This window comes from Vicia villosa, linkage group LG5 (genome assembly GCF_029867415.1).
Source record: "Vicia villosa cultivar HV-30 ecotype Madison, WI linkage group LG5, Vvil1.0, whole genome shotgun sequence".
Lineage (NCBI taxonomy): Eukaryota > Viridiplantae > Streptophyta > Magnoliopsida > Fabales > Fabaceae > Vicia > Vicia villosa.
Window position 1 is genome coordinate 164703028 of NC_081184.1, and position 22329 is coordinate 164725356.

The 22329-nt window shown below is 34.7% G+C and overlaps 4 protein-coding genes and 1 non-coding gene across 5 annotated transcripts; 3 read left to right on the forward strand and 2 right to left on the reverse strand.

Annotated features, from left to right (window-relative positions):
• The first annotated feature begins 2572 nt into the window (after positions 1-2572).
• LOC131605935 (uncharacterized) lies at positions 2573-3336 on the forward strand. The gene is made up of 3 exons (XM_058878223.1): positions 2573-2738; positions 2859-2935; positions 3223-3336. The coding sequence occupies exons 1-3, from the start codon at positions 2573-2575 to the stop codon at positions 3334-3336; spliced, it is 357 nt and encodes a 118-aa protein (XP_058734206.1).
• Positions 3337-11857: 8521 nt separating this feature from the next.
• Positions 11858-13127, forward strand: LOC131605936 (protein MAIN-LIKE 1-like). The gene is made up of 2 exons (XM_058878224.1): positions 11858-12313; positions 12465-13127. The coding sequence occupies exons 1-2, from the start codon at positions 11858-11860 to the stop codon at positions 13125-13127; spliced, it is 1119 nt and encodes a 372-aa protein (XP_058734207.1).
• A 545-nt stretch (positions 13128-13672) lies between these two features.
• LOC131605938 (PKS-NRPS hybrid synthetase cheA-like) lies at positions 13673-18723 on the reverse strand. Its single transcript, XM_058878225.1, has 5 exons — positions 18600-18723; positions 14715-15957; positions 14531-14634; positions 13766-14443; positions 13673-13686 (listed from the first exon to the last, which is right to left on the reverse strand). The coding sequence occupies exons 1-5, from the start codon at positions 18721-18723 to the stop codon at positions 13673-13675; spliced, it is 2163 nt and encodes a 720-aa protein (XP_058734208.1).
• Positions 17403-17475, reverse strand: TRNAV-UAC (transfer RNA valine (anticodon UAC)). The gene has a single exon. It is a non-coding gene; the product is annotated as a tRNA-Val (tRNA).
• A 39-nt stretch (positions 18724-18762) lies between the features above and the next one.
• Positions 18763-19635, forward strand: LOC131605939 (ethylene-responsive transcription factor CRF2-like). Its single transcript, XM_058878226.1, has one exon. It carries the CDS (start codon positions 18763-18765, stop codon positions 19633-19635), a length of 873 nt encoding a protein of 290 aa, XP_058734209.1.
• The last annotated feature ends 2694 nt before the right edge of the window (positions 19636-22329 follow it).

The window sequence follows — 22329 nt, forward strand, 5'->3', positions numbered from 1 at the left end:
GAAACATATGTTTTTCGCCCTCGCTTTGTCTCTGCTCAATTTGTCTTGGGCATTGTGAGCGACACATAACACATAACAGTTTATTAGTTTATTTGGTAAATAAAATTTTGAAACCTTTTAGTTTGAAGATGTGTCAGGATTTTGGATGGATACAAAGCAATGAGCCTGCGTGTGTAAGTATTAAAGATACCTTATTTAATGCTACAAATTCTTGTTGATTATACTGTCAAACAAATTCACGTGTTCTAACCTTTTCATGTCCCTCATTGTTCCCAAACTTGTTACCTAGTAGAAGTCTCCAGAAGTGGACATAACATACAGTTTACATAGTTTGTAATTTTTTTTGGTTTCGACATTTATTCCGTAGGACCAGTGCCTAAGACTGTGTCATATTAGAAAGAGACAATTGTGGGCACACTGGTATTCCTGTGAACTATTTCCTCTGGCCATTCATTTTCTTTCAGATTACTTACTTATCTATAAACAAGTTGTATGTAGTGCCTTATTTGTATGGAGTTATATAATTTTCACAAGTGAACCAATGAATCAATTTTCATAAGAGATTTGGACAAGGATATTGACAATGAATCAATTTCCAATAATTTCAGAGATCCTCAAACTTAAAATTTTGAGGAATGACGTTTCAAGAAAGATCTTTTTATACAAAATGTCAAAATTGAATATTTGGGAATCTACGAAATTATTAGAAGATGAATTTAGAATTTTCTTCCATACTGTTGTAACAAACGATACTAATTACAATGTCTTTCGGTGAGAAAGAGAGTTTTTTTATTGAGTAAAAAAAGTTCAGTTAACAAAAGGGAGAAAAGAGGAAAGAAGAAGAAGAAAAATAGGATTGACTAAAATCATTATTCTTTATTTTCTCATTAGAGTTTGTAATTACAAGTATTATAAAATAACAACCAACTTCAACCTCTCAAAAACCCGAGAGATCGGCCTATTATGGATTACTAGCTATGTATATTACGTATGATGATAATACACAAACATACATGACATACATAGCTAACTTAGACACTAAACTAACTTAAACAACAAGCTAACTTAAACAACTGCATGCTAGAACAAGCTTCGACTATAGCACACACATCTTCCACTACTGCATAAAACTTCGACTACAACATGCACCACTCTGTCGAACCATGAAGCTACTCTTGTCGAGACTAGTGTTCGATCCAAATACCATAAATCTCCACCTTGGAACAAACTGTACAACATGAAAGGAACAAACTAGCTTTCATCATGCAGTTTTATCAACTGCATACAATGAATGAACTTGTTGATTAGCAATGACTTGGTGATCATATATGCAACATTGTGATCAGTCAAAACCTTCATCACTTTGACTTCTCCACATTCAATTTTCTCCCTAATAAAATGCAACCTAACATCAATGTGCATGGTTCTCTCATTATATATGCTGAGATTTTTGATAGACGTATGACACTATGACTATCACATTTAACAATGATAGCTTGACCTTGAAGTTTCAGTTCTTTAGCAAACTCTTCAAGTCAGAATGCTTCTTTAATAACTTCAATGAGGGCAATATACTCAACTTCAATGGTCTATAAGGCTACAACCTTCTGAAGCGTTGCTTTCCAACTGATTGTTGTACCAAACATAGTGAAAACATATTCAGAAAGATATTTTTTAGTATCCATACTTCTTGCATAGTCAGAGTCAACAAATCCTTCGACTTCAACTTTGCCATCTTCTCTAGCTCCACCATAAATCAGAACCATACTCAAGGATCCTTTTATGTATCTCAGAATCCACTTCAGAGCTTGCTAGTGTGCCTTCCCAAGATTAGTCATATATCTGCTTACAAGGCTCACTTTGTAGACTATGTTTGGCCTTGTACAAACTATAGTATACATCAAAGAACCTATTATACTAGCATATGTAATGGTATTCATATAGGCTTTTTCAACTTCAGTACTCGAACTTTAAGTTGTACTCAGATTGAATTGAGGATTTGTTGGTGTTACGATAGACTTTGAATTCGACATACCAAATTTATCGAGAATTTTCCTTAGGTATGTCTCTTGAGATAAGCATAATCTCGACTGCTTTCTATCTCTCCAAATGTCAATCCCAAGAATCCTAGTGGCAGCTCCCAGATCCTTTATTTTGAACTCTTTATTGAGTTCATCCTTCACCTTCATTACATCCTCAACATTGTCGCTCTCTATGAGAATATCATTCACACAAAGCAACAAAATAACAAGTGAACTTCCAGGTAGAAATCTTGAGTAAACATAGTGACTGGACTGGCTCCTAGTGAAACTTATGTGTGCCATGAACTTATAAACTCTCATATTCCACTGTCGAGGAGATTTTTTCAGGCCATACAAAGACCTATTCAGCATGCATAAATAATCCTCCTTGCCGTATTTTACATTCCTGTCACGTTGCTTCATCAGAATTGTTTCATCTAGTTCACCATACATGAAGACGATCTTCACATCCATCTGTTCAAGTTCTAAGTAAAACTTTTCCACCTAGGCCAACAACATTCAAATGGATCTTTGATAGTAAAGCTAACATGATGGCAGATGCTTTGAGTAGAAATTCTTTGCATATGTCGGCGCTTATGGTTAGAGATTTGATTGAGCAGTTTAGAGATCTTAGCTTGGTGTGTGAGATAACACCAGAGAGTGTGAAATTAGGTATGCTGAAGTTGATTAGTAATGTGTTAGAAGAAATCAAAAAAGGTTAGAAGTTGGACTTAGAAATGGTTCATCAGTTAGTGTTAATCAATCAAGGTTAATAAGTGGACAACAAAGTATAAAAGAATGGAATTATGATATTTTAGGACATAGTTTGTATGCCAGATTTTCCAGAGCTTAAGAAGATAATTATTGAAGAAAGTCACAGAAGTAGTTCGAATATTCATCCTAGAGCTATTAAGGTGTATCAAGATCTTAAGAAAATTTTTTGGCGGCCATGTGTGAAGAGTGTGTGGCCGAATTTGTTTACGCTTGTTTAACTTGTCAAAAGTTGAAGATTGAGCATCATAAACTGTCTGGATTGGTGAAACCGTTGAGTATTTCTAAATGTAAGTGGGATAGTATCTCCATGGATTTTGTGACGGGTTTTCTGAAGACCTCTAGAGGAAGCGATTATATTTGGTTTATTGTGGATAGACTGACTAAGTCGGCTTATTTTATTCCGTTAAAGATTCGTTTTCTGTTGTAGAAGTTGACAGAGATCTACTTCAGTATGATTGTGAAGTTGCATGGTATTCCTTCGAGCATTGTTTTAGATAGAGATCTGAGGTTCACATCAAGGTTATGGGAGAGTTTGCAATAAGCCTTGGGAAATAAGTTGAGGTTGATTTCCGCTTACCATCCGCAGACGGATGGTCAGACTAAAAGGATTATCCAATCCTTGGAAGATTTGTTGAGAACTTTGTTTTGGAGCAGTGAGATAATTGGGATAATTACTTCCATTGATCGAGTTCACCAATAACAACAATTTACATTCTAGTATCTGAAACGAACTTTTTGAAGCTTTGTATGGTAAAAGGTGTAGGACACCTTTGGGTTGATATGAATTAGGTGAAAGTGTTGTGCTTGGATCTGAGATTGTTCAATAAACCACTGAGAAAGTTAAGCTGATTTAGGAGAAGATGAAGGCATTGCAAAGCAGACAAAAGAATTATCATAATAAGTGGAGAAAGGCACTGGAATTCCAGGAAGGAGATCATGTGTTCTTGAGAGCCACTCTAATGAATGGTGTTTGTCGTGCGCTAAATTCTCGAAAGCTCGCACCTCATTTTATTGGTCTGTATCATATCCTTCAGAGAGTAGGAGAAGTGGCATACAAAGTTTCCTTGCCACAGTCTCTTTCGATTCTTCATAGTGTATTTCATGTGTCTCAGCTTTGAAAGTATATTCCTGATCCATTTCATATGATCCAATTGGATGATGTGAAAGTGAGAGAGAACTTGACTATTGATGCATCACCCTCACGGATAGAAGATCGAGAAGTGAAACCATTAAGGGGTAAAGATATAATTTTGGAGAAGATAATATGGGGAGGACCAACTAGAGGAAGCGTGTCGCAGGTTCTAGGGAGTAGAATGGGAGTCTTATCTGGAGCTATTTCCTTCAAGTAATTTTCGAGGGTAGAAATTCTTTACGTGAGGGAGAAGTTTAATACTCCAGTTTTAATTAATTGAGTTTTGGTGTGTTTTTGAATTAATTTTTTATTTTATTTAATTTGATGAGGATGGGTATAAATGTTATATATTTTTAGTTAATTAATTGAAATAATTGAGAAAATAAAAAATAAGTGATCTTGAGGCAAAAAATAAAAATTAAGGGGAATTGAGGTGGTAAATGAGATTAATAAGAACTAAAGGAGATTGATAGAGTTATGAAAAATAAAACTAAAATAAAGTTTTATTTAATTAGAAGGAATGAGGGTAAATCAATCAGTATGTGAAAGTTGGAAGAAAAGGCAAGAGAGGAAATAAGAAGCCCTAGGAGAGCAATAGTAAGAAGAAAGATTTGTCACTGTCAAATTTGGAGCTTTTTCGCGAATTCGAGGTAAGGGGGAAATACTCATGATAAGGGTGCTTAACCTTGTAGGATAGAGATGAATCCTTACCCTGTTTCTTCTTCTCTTTCTCCCTTTGTCCTTCATTGACGAGGGTTTGTGAATTGTGAGAGGGTTATGCGAAACCTCCACAATTGGATTGATGTATGGTTGTTTTTAATTGTGTTAATCAGGCTAAATGTTGTTAATTATGTGAATCATGTGATTGGATGCCAGGAGAACATTAGAGATAATTATGTTCATATGATGATGATTAAGTATTGATGAACAGCATGATGAATTAATGTGATGATGTTGATTTTGATGTTGTGGAGTGTTTATTACTAGGTGATTCATGTACATTAAGTTATGATATTTTTTGGTGATGTTACAAGTCAAAACCTAGGGTTTGGGGTCTGGTGCAAGGTTGGAAAACAAGAGAAATCACACAAAATTGCGAAACAAAATTCTGGGTTATGGGAGCTGCTATGGGTCGTAACAGCTGCTACGGGCTACCATAGCAGCCCTCTGGTTTTTGTACTAGAGGCCTGTCGAAGGGGGGCCTTACTTGGGGAGTGATACGAGCCATTTTAGTCAACACGAGCGACCATAGTAGCCCCCTGGTTTTTTTGAACCAAGTGCTTCATTTCGTGTGTAACTTGAGTTTCGTAACTCCATTTGAGACTCGGTTCAAAGTGTTGGAAAGCTAACACATTATACTACCTTATAATAATTTGTTAGAGCTTAAAAATGTATATGTATTTGTGAAGAGTATGTTTTACTTGTGATGATTCTTATGAGATGATTATTAAAGAATGATCTAATCATGAATTGTTGACTGTTATGTGATGACCAATGATGATGGAATCTAAATTGTTGTGATTATTTATATGGATCAGTATTGTCAAGAAATTGTGTAATTCTAATTATTATGTCGAGTTATGTTGAGAAGTGTAGTTAAGAGAGGAACTACTATGGTGGCCAAATATATGAAGGAACTATTATGGTTCGAAAGGGAACCAATAATGATTATTACATTTATATTTTGTTATTACATTTCATGCATCATGTATGTTGGAGATAGGTGTAAGAAAATTTGCCAAGTGATAAGTCTTAGTTAAGAAGAGGGGACCAGTGATGAGTTTGGGTTCAGAAAGGAAGCATGTTCGAAGGGGAACCAACGGTGAGTGGATGAAATCAGTAAATAACTCTGATGTTCAAATTTGGTATCACATGCATATTGAAGTAGAGTAGAGCAGTGCATTGAATTCATTCTTACATGTGTGAATGATTAATATTATGAGTGATTCTTGTTGTGCATGGTAATTTGTTGTGAATATTCAGCTAAAGAGACATGGATGTCTGGGGTGTAACGCCCGTATAATTTTAATATTAATTTAATCGGAATATTGAATTAATAATTAGAATTATTAAGGATTTTGTGAAAATAATAAATAAATAATGGTTTATGGCATTTGGACCATGTGAGAAATAGTAAAAGGGGGGGTGTGAGATAGGGAGGCCCTTTACTAATATTATTATTATTTTCATAAAATAATTGGAATTGGGAAGAAAGAAAGAACCTGAAAGAACAGAAGTCTGAGGAACGAGGAACGTGAAGGAGAACGGTAGAGGGAGAGACCAAGAATTAAGGAATTTGTCTAAGGTAAGGGGGGACTTGTCTGATTATCATCTATTATCGGGTTAGGGGTTGATAATACTGAATAGATGTAGAATTCGGATCGATTGAGTCATATGATAGGTTTAGGGATTGAGTCAAATAGTATGATGTTTGACCCCTATGTTTGAATCCATGATATCTATGTTGTTATGACCTCAATTGATGTGTAATTGATGTATTATGAGGTGTTTTTCGTGTTGTTTGTGCATTCTATTTCCCTAGGTTCGTACTGGTATGAATTGGGTGAGTTTGGAATGTGTAGAATGCTGTTTTCTGCAGGTTGGGGTTTCTGAAATCGCCGGTTCGCGCCGCGTGCACAGGGTTGGCGCCGCGAACAGGTGGACAGAATGCCAAGAATTTGTGATACGCACAGGTCGTGCCGCGTACTTGTGTTGGCGCCGTGAAGGCGTAACTTTTTCCTCGCTTCGCGCCGCGTGTAGATGTTGGCGCCGTGTGCTGTTTATTGTTTTGAGATATTTGAAAAGTTCAAGATGCATAACTTTTTAACCGTTGGTCCGTTTAATGCGCCGTTTTGAGCTAAACGAACCTTATAGAATAATCTATATGATGATGATTGATTGGTTTTAGAATAATGAGAATACATGTATGCTATTTCTTATTAATGATGATTGGTGTAAATACGTGTATGTTTTCTATATGATGATGATAGAGTTGTGATTGAATGATGTTAATATATATGGACATACTTGATGATGATGATGATATTGATGATGATGATATTGATGATGATGATGATGATGGTATAAGTATGTTATATATGTTGCATTCATTCATATTCATTGATGATACTGTATCCAAAAGGGTGTGTTGGATCAGTAAAGGGCATGATTCCCATTGTGTGGAATATGTGCTGGCAGGGCCGTATCTGGATGATGTTGGATCGATCATGGGTTATTCCCATTGGATGATGTTGGTACCACATGCATAGTGTCAATTCATTCATATGCATAATTTATAACATGATTGGATGTATTCTAGTGTTGTAAATGTTGATGATGCGTTGGTTGTTGTTTGACTTGTTTGAATGTCTGTTTATGAAACAATTGGGTGAATGATGCAACTGTGACGTGTTATTGCTTTATAACCTTATAACATTTGTTAATTATGACGAGACTCACCCTTACATGTTATCATTTTCAGATTGAGGATAGCGGCTGTTTGACTCGGTGAGGATTAGCTCATGAGTCAGTGTTTTAGTTAGCGTCAGGTGTCATGCTCTGATAGTTGTAACACTGGGAACGCTTGTTTTGGAGTTTTGATTGTAACTCTATATTTATTTGTTTTGGTTGAAGTCTGATACATTAGTGATATAATGTTAACTTGATGAAGTATTTCCGCTGTGTAGAACATGAATTTGATTAATGAGTTATGATCTCAGGTGTTTCAGTGAATGCATGACTTATACTGACGTGTGTTTTTCATTATTTACTAATTGTGATACCTCTCTACATGTTACTCTGATTTAATAATTGTTTATTTGCCGCGGGTTATTAGAGGGGTGTTACATGGGGTGTCGTTTTTAGGTTGTCCACTTCTCTTATAAAGTTTCTGGCTATTCTGACTACCCGGATTCTCCATACTCCTTAAGAGGTTGTTGTTGCGATGTTTGAAGAGGATTTGGCCTACCTCCAAAATCTCCCAAAAATGAAGAAGACGGAGCTTTTCTTAGAAGCCACTTTTTACACTTACTAGACCACTTCTCTATTCTCCGTAGAAGCACTTGGTTGGAAGGAATTTTTTACCATGGTAAATCCTTTCAAAAAGAGAGATTCCTAGAAGGGGAAGTGTGCATTTATGGAGTAGAAATGATTAAGCTTCTACATGAAATGTCAACCCTTCAAGAGAAAGCTAGTTGTGTTTAATATCTTTGGGTGGAGGCCAAAATTCATGGGTACCCTTCTTCTTTAGCTGTTAGGATTATTGAGCAGAAATGATTAAGCTTCTACATGAAATATCAACCCTTCAAGAGAAAGCTAGTCGTGTTTAGTATCTTTGGGTGGAGGCCAAAATTCATGGGTACCCTTCTTCTTTAGCTGTTAGGATTATTGAGCTTGAGTCCTCCCTAGAGACGGAGAAAAAGTATCGACTAGATACAATTTTCAATGCGGGAGAAGTAATCTCGAGCTAAGGACAGTGACGCCTGCGGTGATCGGGTGAACGGTCTAAGAAGGTGTATGGAGCCTTTGATCAAGCAGTCTTATGGTGGAGATGCGTGACTTCGCGTTTTTTTTATTTTACTATAATGTCGATAGTGTGTTGTGCCTTATGCTTCTTTGTTTCCTGCATGAACAATGATATTTGTGTCTTTACCTTTTTCATTTGATGTTTTCTTCATGACTTATTTAATTTACTTCATGGTATTTGTGCTTTATTATTTCGGTCGTTTTCGACTTGGTTTATGAGCTTAAAAACAACAAGAGGTTCTTGCTTTTGTCGTGATCGATCATGATTATTTATGTAAGTGGGGTTTGTCCTATTGGTGATATCATCTACGGATCTTTGAAGTCAATTATCGCTTGTCTTATTAATGAGATTAAGCGTATTTGTTGAATTTTGTACTCTTGACAAGTGTGAGTCGGAATAGCAACCATGTTTAATTGTTATTAGTTATGGTCGAGAAGAGTTGATATTATTCTTCAACATCTCTAGAAATTGTTCCCGACCAAATGTGGGATTCCCGTCCTTACCCATATATTTTGTCTTGTTTCGGGGTGCACTTCTCCAGGGCTCCATCGCCCACGCTCTTAGAGTCGATAGTTCCTAAATAGAGAGAGTGACAATTATGCTTCAAGCGCGTTCCGTCTCGTGGAGGCTTCTTTCATAAACATTCCGAGAGTTATAGTAGTATTCTTCTTATATGTAATATTTCTTATAATTAGAAGATTTGTTTATTCAAATTTCAAAGAAATTTTTTAGAAAAAAAAAAGGATTAAATTGTATCTAAGTTGTTAAATTTAAAATTAAGTTAAACTTTTAAGTTAAATTTAAGGGATTAGAAAGCATTTAAAAAAAGTGTGAATTCAACTCAAAACTAAGCAGGGTCGGTCTCGTGAAAGGATAAGAAGACTCTAAATTTTAGGAGGTCCTAAATTTTGAAAAGCTTAATTTTTTTCCATAAAACATTAATTAAAATAAATAAAATATTATAATAAATAAATAAATACTATGAGAAAAACTCAATACCTACAAAAAATTAACATATATCAAAACTCAAACTAATTATAATAAAATATATTATTCATTAATATATATTTTTATTTTATTATGTATTTTTTTAGTTATTATAATTGTATTTACTTTTTAAATTTAAAATTATTTTTAAAATTAGAACGAAATCTCTGATTTGATTAGACTGCATTGAAGAATAATACATAAACATACTTATTAGTATTTCACGGGTCTCTCTTCCGGAGTATAGATTAGATGTATAGAGAGAAACATGAAGTATTTTTTGAATCATATACTAAAAACTTTTAAAACAAAATTTGAAAATCTTACTATTAACAAAGAAATTCATTATTTAAGAATCATTTAATCACACTCTAATAAAAATGGAATAGTTGTTGAATTTTACTATAGTTGATGAAGTTGGAGGCAATGTTGCTTTTGAGTAAGTAAACTCTCTGTTCCGAAGTGTCTCACCTCACGTGATAGGTATACGTTTTGCCCAATCACGTGCTGTGCATGTCTTTTCCATCTCGTCTCTACATCTAGGAGCCGAATTCGTAGCCTGTTGTTAACGAAAAATATTTTGAAGAAAAGACTCATGAGTGACGTTATGCAGTAATTAAGGAGACAAGTACAAAAAATTGTGTGTTAGAAATAGGAACCGCAAAACAGGCGAAACCGCAATTGTTTGGTTCAGGAACTATTAATCCGTTCAAATAAGAAAGACAGGTGGTGGCATTACTTCAAAACTTCATCTTATTTTGTTTTATGACTCCGAATTCGTCCATTCATGAATTAATAGTCAAGTTTTTGTTTTAAGGTAGTAGTATTAAAGTGAAAACTTATAAAAAATATTATAAAAATAAATATATGAAGATAATTAAGAAATATAAAATATATACCTAATGAGATAAAAGAAATTAAATTATAATTTTGATTTCATATTTTATCTGAGAATTAATTATTTTATTTTAAATTTTTTTTTCGAAAAAATAAACACCGACTTCTATATTATTGTTTCGGTAGAACATATTTAGATGATCTCTTGGAAATTAATTCGGCGAGGTTGTAATTGTATAGAGTGTTTGAAGGGATCTTGGGAAGAAGGATGGAGGGTCCCCATCGCACCTATTTTTTAAGCGAGTTAGGTGGGACGACCTGCGAAAAATGTTAGATTAAATGGGCTGGCTCAACGAGCCCGATCCGATTAACCACCCCTATCTGAAATATTATAAATTAATATTGACACTTCAAAAATGAAAATGCTAACTATTAAATCGCCACAAATACGAAATTATGTTCTTACAAGCTAAAGAAAATTTCAGCCTTATATGCACAAGCAATTAAAGATACAATTGGTTATTTTTGAAAAGGTTGGGGTGACATTTTAAGGGAGGTGATTGAAAGTGGAGTCTAACACTATTTTTCGTGAAACATAAGAAGATTATAGAATGAAAATTTTACTTCCTACCCCTACATTTGCCCTTCTACCCCAACAATCATATTTTTTTGACGAAATTACCCTTCCATAAATAGGAATTTTTTTTCTCATTTTTCACTTTTTACTGATCTTGAACAAACACTCTCCTTTTATCTGTACGAAACACAAACCGGAACACCTTGGAAAACTCTTCCGGTTCATTAACTTTCCAAACCGGAACACATTTGGTAAGTGGTCCGGTTCAGAAAAATACTTCACGGAACACTTTTGGTTTCTGTTCCGGTGCGTTCGCTTCCAAACCGGAACACAATTTGGAACTCTTCCGGTTTGTTGCCTATGATACCGGAACGCTTTTGAAATCTGTTCCGGTTTGTTTTCATCTCCACCGGAACCCTTTTGAAAACTGTTCCGGTTTAGCTTAGTTGCAAACCGGAACCCTTTTTGGAACTGTTCCGGTTTGGTTTTTTTTATTTTTTTTTAAAATTTTTTTTTTAAATTTTTTTTCAGGAAAATGCGTACACTTGGACCAGACGGGAGACCACATACCCGCCGCCGCCGCGACGAAGCTGGTTCCTCTAACCCACCACCACAGCCAGTTGGATATCCTGGTGGACCATCAGATTTATCTTTACTTGTTCGATATCAAGACCATGTTGCTCGCCGGTTATGGTACGGAGAGGTAAGTAAAAATTATTTGATTTATTTTAAATAGAATTTATTATTATATCTTCTAATGTGGTTTTTTTATTTATTTTCAGGAAAGAGGCTCTAAAAAGGAGCTTAAAGTTGCTGGGCACGGGACGAAGCTCCAGGAGAGAGTGCCTCAGCAGCTCCCACCTGAGATTGAGGCTATCGTGTCTAGGTCAGGTCTGGCTTCTCTTCAGAGAACTAGCCTGACCAAGATAGACGTTAATCTCGTCTCAGCATTTGTGGAGAGGTGGCATGTTGAGACTTCGTCATTTCACATGTCATTTGGTGAAATGACGATTACTTTAGATGATGTTGCGTGCCTGCTCCATTTGCCTATCAATGGTATGTTCTGGTATCCTGATGAGCATGTCACAGAGCAGGTGGCTGTTGATCTTGGCTGTGAGTTATTGGGAGTGGATAGACATGTCATGGCTGTACATGTGCGTTCTTGCAGGGGAGCTTATTACTCACTGCAGTGGCTGTATGACAGATTCGTGCAGTACCGTGCTGCTGGTAGTTGGACTTACGCGACCAGGGCATATCTGATGATGTTGGTAGGTTCTACCATTTTTGCGGATAAGACATTTACCCTGGTTGAGGCCCGATATTTGCTATTGTTTAGAGATCTACGTGGGCTTGGTTCATACAGTTGGGCATCAGCGGCACTGGCCACTCTTTATCGCCACCTTGGGGATGCATATATGTTTAGTTGCAAGCAGCTCGGTGGATATCCTACTCTTCTACAGGTATTTATGTTATTTTTAATTAATTATATGTTTATTCATATATTATAATTTATATTATTTAATATATATATATATATATATATATATATATATATATATATATATATAAACATTGGTATTAATGAATATCATTTAATTTATTTGTTAACAGTGTTGGATACATGAGTACTTTCCTACTCTGGGAAGGAAAGGAGAAAATTGGCGGTCAGACAACCAAGGGCTTCCGAGGGCGTTGAGATGGTTCTACAGACAGGGGGCCATCAAGGTGGATGCATATAGACCGATATTGGATCAGCTGACACCTACAGACGTCATATGGCGTCCATTCGAGGATCATCGACCTCATATTGCTTTTAACGAGCTATCTTTACACAGAGGTTTCCTTGTTTGGGGTGACATACACGTGTCGTACTTACCCGATAGGTGTCTTCGCCAGTTTGGTATTCGCCAGTATATCCCGCCTGCACCTCCTGCTGATACGCTCAGCAACGATGAGATTGCTGTGGAGTGGATTGGTTATCACCAGAGCGTGGCAGATGTGATTAGAGGTACGGAGGCGGTGGGATACCCTCATGAGACGGTGGATGGATATTTAGAGTGGTATTACCGTGTGTCTCATCCTCAGGTTGTGCCGCCCCCACCTAGTGAGCGTAGAGAGGTTCCAGTTCCTGTCTTTGATGCAGGACCAGCTGATCCAGATTGGGCTCGTGCCTCCACACTGGTTCGCCGTTATCTCCGGCAGGTAGAGGCCGAGGAGGATGATGTCGCGTATGCTGACTTATTTGAGGTGTTGCGCATCGCCGATGAGCATTGACTATGTTATATTTTATTTTAGATATTACATTTTGGATAATTTTATGGTACATTCTGGATTATATTAACACGTGATGGTAACATAGGCGTAAGATGATGCCAATGTTGAAGACGTCCAGCAAATCCTAACATCCAAGATGTCGCCACTTGAAGACGAAACTTCATCCAATCTACCGTGACGGGTGGCAGCGGGAAGCCTTCTTTCATATTAACCTGATTTCATGACATAAAAATAATTAACAAAGTAATTAAATAAGTAATTATATAAGTAATTAAATAAGTAATTAAATAAGTAATTATATAAGTAATTAAATAAAATATATATAAAGGTTACCCGAAGATAATGATTCCTGTTGACAAGGCCAATGCAATATGTAGGAGCACTTGGAGAAAATGTTGTTGTCATAGGAAAAAAGGTCAAGCAAGGGTTACCAAGCAGCACAAGAATAATGTTATACCGATTCGCTATCAAATAACCCATCTCTGGTAGTGTCAACCATTTCTCCGGTGGTTGAAAACCAACATGATATATCAACAATCCATTTCTCACTTCGGATAAACTTAGACCGAACAATCTCTCATATAAGTCTTTCTTTTCTCTTAATTCCATGTCCAAGTCACGACGAACCATTTCCCAACCATCCTCACTATACCCATGCCACGAAGCAATTGCTCTAAATCCACAATTACCATCTGCTACAACATTAACAATCTCGGTAATATATGGCCTAATATGACAAGGAAACTGAAGAGTGAAATCCTCATCCTTTGCTTGTGATTGCTTCTTTGATTGTGATTGCTTCCTGGAAGTTTGTGATGCTTGCGATTGTTTTTGTGAATATTGAGACGCCTGATCAGCATACTCAAAACCTGAAGGATCCCTATAAACATCATACCCAACTGGTTTCTTCCCTTTCCTCTTCACTCCGCCTTTAGTTTTTATTTTCTCAGGTGGTGGACACAATGAAGTTGTTGTGGGATATGCAATTTCACAAACCCTACTTTTCAATGCTCTTTTTCCAACAACATCTAGTGATTTAAACCTTCTCCACAATTCATCAATTGCATTACTCATATCAACCTCCGAACCAGCTTCCTCATCTAAAGGCAAGTCACCTTCCATAGATAGTATCCTCCATTGAAGATGAACACTTTCTATTTGTAATGGGATTCCAACAACAATCGATCTTCCCATCTCACAAGCACAAGGTAGCCCATAACTTGTTCTCATAGTACAACCACATGTTTCCCTACTATTTAACACATAATCAAGCCTCGATAACTCTTCTGCAATGCGTCTCAAAGCAGCTCTCGATACTGAACCACGCAAATTATCATAAAATGGACTAATGTGTGCGTGCTCAACCTCATAAAAACTTTTTTGAAACGAAGCTCGAATGTTACCTATTTGGATTTTTAGGTTAGAATTCATAGCTTCCCAAACTTTGACCATGTCACCAAGGCTGTTTCCTAACATCTGCTTTAGCTTCCAATGTGCAGATTCAACCCTAAAATAAACAAAGAAGGTATAAAAAAATAATATTCCAAAAATTAATACTAAATAAATATTTTAAGAATTATGACATACCGATTTGTCGTGGTGTTACCAAAATGAAGCACTAGATTAATCCATGCGCCTACAAATCTTTGCCTATGTGGGATCAACCAAGTGTTCTTCACGTAATCGAGGAAGTTAGTACAAGCAAAGCATGCTTGTTCAAGATATTGCAACCGTACACCATACTCAACCTCATTACTAGCCCATACAACATCTTTCCACAATGTGCCTATCGTCTCTCGCATGTCTTTCATCACATATTCCTTGCATTTCATCCCAACATTTTGGTTAATATGAAAGCGACATAGCAAGTTATGCGTCGTAGGAAAAACAACTTCAACTGCTTTCATCAAAGCAAGATCTCTATCCGTCAAAATCACTTGTGGAACCACATCTTTCTTCACAAACAATTGCTTCAGCTTATCCAAGACCCAAATATAACTCTCTGTCTGCTCACACTCCATATAAGCAAATGCAACCGCAAATGTCAACTCGGTCGATGTCATACCAACTATTTCAAACAGAGGTTGTCTATATTTGTTGGTCTTATAAGTGGCGTCCATAATCAAGACAGTAGGAAAAAGATTCAGCAACTTTACCGAATCTGGATGAGCCCAAAAAATATCTCTCACAACTTCACAATCATCCCGTTTCCTACTCCAATAAACATAGTTCGCCTCCTCTATAAGCTTAAGCAAATGTTGTATCTCACTTCTTGGACCTCTTATCTCCGCTTCAATCACACTTTTATGCTTGTATATTTGCGTGATCCGAGTGACGTTCTCAGGATCTCGCTGTTGCAAGGAAGTCAATATGTGTCTAGGCGGAACATGTCTCTTTGTCAAATCAGCAACATGCTGCTTCTCATCTGTTGTCAACCTACCAACAAATGAATGGCCTTCTAATCTATCTGGTAAACCATGATTATGAACTCCACATTTTACATCAACCTTCCATCCAGACCCATCTTTTGCCGGAGTCGATCTGATTTTAAATGGACATCCACATCTCTTAGTAGCACTTTGAGTCTCACTTTTATCCTTATATTTTCCACCTTTATCGCACGCAAATATAACTTTGTTACTTCTTCCTCTTTTGCCTGTTTCAGTGTCTGAACGCGCTATGATAACAGTCACTTTATTGTTGATTCCGGTCTCTTTAACCCAGCGGATAACTTCTTCCCGTGTGACAAATCTCTGTGAAGTTGTGAAAACATCAGTGGTATCTATAGCTGTCTCGTTTTTCCGACAAATTTGGAGCGGAACTTCCATACCTAAAAAAAAAAACCAAAAATTTAAAAATACAAAATGCGTTCCGGAACAGTTTTCCAATCTGTTCCGGTTTGATATCAAGTTCACCGGATCACTTTTCAAAACTGTTCCGGTTTGATTACAAATGCACCGGAACACTTTGCTTATCTGTTTCGGTTTGATTTTCGTATTACCGGAACAGTTTTAGAATGTCTTCCGGGAAAAAAAAAAGCAAACCGGATGACTTGCATAATGTGTTCCGGTTTGTTAATTTGTGAACCGGATGACTTACCAGAAGTGTTCCGAATTGAAGGTGCGTAGGGGTGCAGATTTGATTTTTTTTGACTTTTTAGATGAATGGTAAAAAGTAAAATGGTAAAATGATTATTAACTATTGAGGGTAAAGTTGGCATTTTTACAAAATTGTAGGGGTAGAAGGGCAATTGTAGGGGTACGAAGTAAAATTTTCTTATAGAATGTTATGCTTTGGTAGTTATTTTTGTTTTGTGGGCTAGTATTGTTGATAAATGAGTGTGGAGACTTTTTTTTTTTTTGGGGTAAATGAGTGTGGAGACTTGATCATTGATCATGACAAAGATTATGTAGTCAAAGAAACGTATCAATTAATATTATTATCAAATTTTGTCCTAGTGCAATCATTTATACCTAATGAGATTGTTTAAAATAATTTTGTTTATATGAAAATGTTCCTATTTTCTTTGAGGCTTTTTACTAACAAGCTTCCAACAAAGGGTTATTTAGCTCGACATGGTATTTAGACCATAATTCATTGGTCTTCTTAAGGGATCACTAATTAGAATAATATATTAATCATTTATTCTTTGAATGTGATTTTTTTTAGAGATGTGTGGTCTACTATACTTAAATGGTTAAACTTATCATATGTGTGTTCATAATATGGCGTGTCCTCTTGCACTCCAATTCTATGATTTCACTTATTTTGTAAAAAAACTAGGAAATGCATTCAGGTGGAGGATTGGTTAGGGTGCTTATGGTATTTTTGGATAAACAGAAGCAATAGCTTATTTGAAACAAATGTGTTGTTGTCCAATAAATTTAAAATTCTTGTTTGAAGGTGGTTAAAATCTAAGAAAGAAAAATATATTTTGACTTTAATATGAATTTGTTGTAGTTTAATTTAACGTCATACTTAGATTTTAATATTTTTTTAATGTAATTTCTTATTATTGATACTTTTGTTTCTCATTTTTTATATTTGAACATTTGATTTTTTTTCTCACGACATATATTTATGCTTAAATGGCAATTATTAACTTATTTAATGAAAAACACAACACAGAAAAAAAAAATCCCATTATATCATTGGAAGAAAAAAAAAGAAAGAAAAATAATGACTAGATATGACTCATATGAGAATGAATTGTTCATATAATATTAACTTCACTAAACTCTTCAGTAAATTATGGTGGAAAAAATGCAAAGAAAATGTTGCTGCCCGGGATCGAACCGGAGACCTTTTGCGTGTAAAGCAAACGTGATAACCACTACACCACAGCAACTTTGATGTTCTCTAACAAATACTCAAAATACACTTTTTAATATAATCTACATTTCAAAATTATAAAATACGTATAATGCTAACAAGCAACTTAACATTTTCTTAAACAATAACAAAATAATAACGTTAAGCCAACAAGATTATTCTTATTATAATGAGCTTTATTTCTTGTGTTATATTTTTTTACAAACCACATTTTATTTTACTATTATTTTTTTATTGAGATTAATTGTCATGCCCTGGCCATGGCCATGTCATAAAATATTTTACATGATCCATGTATCACAGCCATTCACAATTAATATTTTATATTTGATTAAAGAAAAATTTAAATATAAGTTTAATTGCTATGCATTGTTAGTGTAAAACTTTTTATAATATCAATGCATCACAACTATTCAATTAAATTATTTAAAAAAAATTAAAATAAAATTCAAACACTTCTAATAAATTAACGATTGTAATTTACTAACGTTGTAAATTTTTTTACTTCGTCAGTGTATTCCAGTTAAAATATTTAAATATTTATAAAATTTTAACGACTATTATTTACTGAAGATGTACAACTTTTTTAGACATTTGTATATTTCAATTAAATTCTACTTTATTTCCTCACGTGCAAGCAAATTCTAAAAAAAATTACAAGAAACGACCAAATAAATGAATGGCTTAGGTTGTAACTTGTAACCAAAGAAAAAAAAGGAAAGAGAATGATTATTATGTTGAATATTTATAAGCTAAGCGTGGCATGTAAATGGTCAATAAATATCCGTTATTTTTATTTTTAATCTCTTATTTCCGATCCTATAATATAGGTTAGGTGTAATATTTTTCTGAAGTTGAATTTTTTTTTTGCCAGATCTTAATGTTCTAGAATATATTACTCACCATTTTTCCACATTTCTAGTAAGGAACTAGTTTATAGGAGAAACAGCTATTTTAAACCGTAATTTTTATTTTTACCGTTCCTTCAAAATATTCATATTCTTATTAAACTTTATAATAAACACTATTTAATCTCATCTTCATCTTCTTCTTATTCTTATTATATCATCTCTGACATTTTCTTTCCCTTTATTCTCTTTCCTTCCATTCCCCGTCCCCACCCGTGCCCATTTCTCCAACAGATTTTCTTTCTCTCCCATTTCCCTTTCACTTTTCTTCTCTCTCTTTCACCAACACTACTGTCTCCAACAACGTTAACATAAACATGTTTACACCTTCCAACATCATCAAACACACTCGTCATTACCTCAAACAAACCAAACTCACCAACAATATCTATAACATGAACAGTCACTATCCCTATCCCAAAACTGTACGTATACGTTACACCGACGAAGACGCCACCGACTCTTCCTCGGACGATAACCAACCGCCCCGCCGCAGAGTCAAGACATTCATCAACGAGATCACTGTCACTAACCAGAACAGAAACATTCCGAGGAAAAACAACAGAGTCATCAAGTCTACATCTACACGTAAAATCAAAGCCAAAACTAGAGCTCCGGTGATTCAACGGAAGCCGGTGGTTAACTCCGGGAAGAAATACCGGGGAGTGAGACAGAGACCTTGGGGGAAATGGTCGGCGGAGATAAGAGATCATAGAATGCGCGTAAGACTGTGGTTAGGAACTTACAACACTGCTGAAGAAGCTGCTAAGGAGTATGATAAAGCCGCCATTAAAATCCGTGGTGCAAATGCGATAACAAATTTTATTCATCCGGTTCAGAACATTTCCGGTGAAGAATGTGCAAGTAACAACGGTGTATCCGCCACTTCAGTACTTGGTCAGTGTAGCACTTCAGAAAGTGAACCAGAAACAGTGAAAGAGGAAGATATTGTTGTTCCGGTTCCAATGAGTGGTGAATGTGAAAATGAATGTTCAGTTGTAGAAAATGTTAATAAGTTGAAATCTGATTTTGAGTCTGTTTTTCCGATTCCTTGTGATGATTTTTTTGATGAATTTGAAAGAAATGATGTATTTGGTAACGAGACAGAGATGGAAAAAAACATGTTATTTTTTCCTGATGTTGATTTTAGTGGCAAGTTTGTTGATACTATGAGTGAGAGTTTGGATTTGAATTGGAAGAGAGATTATGGTATTTTTCAGGATATAGGAGATTTGTTTAGTTCGGATTTTGGTAGAAATAAAGCCTAGTTTTGAAACGGTAGAAATAGGGGTTGCAATTGCAATTAGTTTTTATTGTTTTTTAATTTTGTTTTAGTTTTTCATTATGGTGGTACTACTGCATTAGTAATGAGAGGATTAATGTTATAATTTCCGTTTATTAATTGTTACTATCAAGAGCCATTATAGATCGACGTTGTTGCATTGCATCTGATAAATGTTGTATGAATGAGTGTAAGTAACAGATACTGTTTTATAAGAGTACTTACTACATTGTATCGATTAATGTTTTATATATGTACATAAAATAAAAAAGTAGTACAACATTACAATACAATGGGAGACAAACAACCTTGGAAGTCCCCAAAAAATTGGGACATTATTTCTCTCAAAAAAAAGCAAGCACAAAATAGAGTTCTTCATCCATTCAACCTATTATAAAACAATTAATCAATACAAATGAGTTTTTTTTTACTTAAAATTGACTCATCTCACTAACAATAATGAAATAGAATGTATGCCTCCACCAGAGGTCGTCCATACAATGTAGGTAGAGAACAAATTAATGCGGGGAGTAGGCACATTCATCATAATCGTAATCGGGACAATTTACCTTTTTCTTTATAGAGGTAAAGATGACAATGGTGAAAGTCTCTACAAATTTGTCCCATACATCCTCATCAATAATAATGACACGTAGAAACATACTAACTAACATGTCAGTGATAGGAACCTTAAACGTGAAAACAAAATGATCAAGAAAAACTATTTTAGTGATATAAACCATTTCGGCGATATAAATCTCAAATGTGATAAAGAAGAACAAATGTACTAGTGATATAAACCATTTCAGTTATATAAATCTCAACGTGATACAGAAGAAAAAACGTACCTCAAACGAATTTTGGTTGGAATAGAGATGATGTTTCAGTTTTGATGAATATAAGTTGGAAGAGTTCTGATGAGAGTGACATTGAAAATTTCCTAGGCTTTCGCGAAAACAATGACGAAAAGAAGTTAGAGCGTAGATAGGTAAATGAAAAGTTAGAGTCTAACTAGTTCTCTGAAGTATTTCATGCAAAAGATAAATCACGTTGTTTTACATAAAAAAATCGACGTGTAGAAGAATATAAAAAGTACCATAACGCCATATTCTAGGAATTCACTTAAAAGATCTATCACGTCGATTTTTGATAAAAACTGAGGAATTTGAATATATAAAATTAAAAAGTAAAAAGAGCTTTTGAAAATAGTAATTTAAAAATATTGATGCAAAATATATCATCTCTCAATTGGACCATGTAACCGATGTTAATACTAATAAAAAAAATATTAACAAAGAAAAAAAGTAACGCTGAAAATGCGTAAATTGAGAAATACTAAATTATCTTTCAAGTTTCAGCATTTTTACACCTAGCTCATTCTTTAAAACAATATTTTTTTAACCCTACCTTCAAAACCTCTTGAATCAATCATCATCCCCTTTACTTACTTTTCTGATCTCTTTGATTATCTTTTTCTACACATCATTTACATTTTTTTTTTGTGATTATCCAAACTCTTCCTACAATATCTTGTATTGAAAATTTTCTTATTTTTCACTTTTCAAAGGTCAACACTTGATTGAGGAATGTAGTGAAGAGGAATTTATATATTAAGCTGGAAATTATATAGCTGGAAATTATTGCATGGTAGATAGAAGCTGGAATTGATTCTATTTGTGCTAGGATATCACTACAACACGGAAGGCCTACGAAAGCGCTTATTTTGGGCTTTAAAAGCGCTTTAAAGCGTTGTGAAAGCCAGCGCTGGCGTAGGTAACAAAAGCGCTTCTAAAAGCGCTCTGGTAGACCCCCCTATAAGAGCGCTTTTCTGGAAAAAGCGCTCTGGTATCCCCCCCTATTAGAGCGCTTTTTCTGGAAAAAGCGCTCTGATAGCCCCCCCTATAAGAGCGCTTTTCCAAAAGCGCTTTCGTAGGTTGCGTTTTTTATTTTATTTTTTATGCTTTTTTTTTATAAACCTATTATTTTTATAATTTCTAAACCTGCATTTATGGCAGCATTCTTTCATGAACCTGTAATTTACCATTGTTATCCCATAAACCTATAATTTACAATCGTAATCCCATTATTTCAGTAATCTCATTATTTCAACAAAGAAGCGATTTCGATTATATACTAAACATGCATTATAATTATACCATTGTAATTAATCCAAAATATATATACACCGATTCACATATTTCTAACATGAAAACAACTAAACCAATTCACATGACATTATAACAATAAGAAAATCATCCCTAAACAACTAAATCAACTAAATCGGTCCTAGTCCTGCAAAGTCTGAACATCTTCAAATGACTGAAAATATTCACAATCTGCAAAATAAAAATAATATAATCAAAATAAGATTATTATTATATAAAGGCTCTAAAATAAGAAGGTAAAGAGTAGAACGAGTATATATATATATATATATATATATATATATATATATATATATATATATATATATATATATATATATATATATATATATATATATATATATATATATATATGTCGTGTAAAAAGAATAATCAAATTAAATATATCAATAAATACAAATTAATTTATTAATATTTAGGACTTTATATATCTAACTTGAATACATGGAATGGAATATCATTTATTGTAAATTAGTTCAACAAATTTTGTACATAAAGTTTACCTTAAATTTAAC

Bases quoted from the DNA above. Each gene is read 5' to 3' on its own strand.
- LOC131605939 (XM_058878226.1), top strand. From the start codon at position 18,763: ATGAACAGTCACTATCCCTATCCCAAAACTGTACGTATACGTTACACC.
- LOC131605936 (XM_058878224.1), top strand. From the start codon at position 11,858: ATGACGATTACTTTAGATGATGTTGCGTGCCTGCTCCATTTGCCTATC. The intron at 12,314-12,464 runs GTATTTATGTTA...ATTTGTTAACAG, and splicing joins GATATCCTACTCTTCTACAG to TGTTGGATACATGAGTACTT.
- LOC131605935 (XM_058878223.1), top strand. From the start codon at position 2,573: ATGGCAGATGCTTTGAGTAGAAATTCTTTGCATATGTCGGCGCTTATG. The intron at 2,739-2,858 runs GTTAGAAGTTGG...TTTGTATGCCAG, and splicing joins GTTAGAAGAAATCAAAAAAG to ATTTTCCAGAGCTTAAGAAG. The intron at 2,936-3,222 runs GTGTATCAAGAT...TTTCTGTTGTAG, and splicing joins TTCATCCTAGAGCTATTAAG to AAGTTGACAGAGATCTACTT.
- LOC131605938 (XM_058878225.1), bottom strand. From the start codon at position 18,723: ATGACGAGTGTGTTTGATGATGTTGGAAGGTGTAAACATGTTTATGTT. The intron at 14,635-14,714 runs GTATGTCATAAT...TGTTTATTTTAG, and splicing joins GGTAACACCACGACAAATCG to GGTTGAATCTGCACATTGGA. The intron at 14,444-14,530 runs GTAACATTCGAG...TGCGTGGTTCAG, and splicing joins TAACCTAAAAATCCAAATAG to TATCGAGAGCTGCTTTGAGA.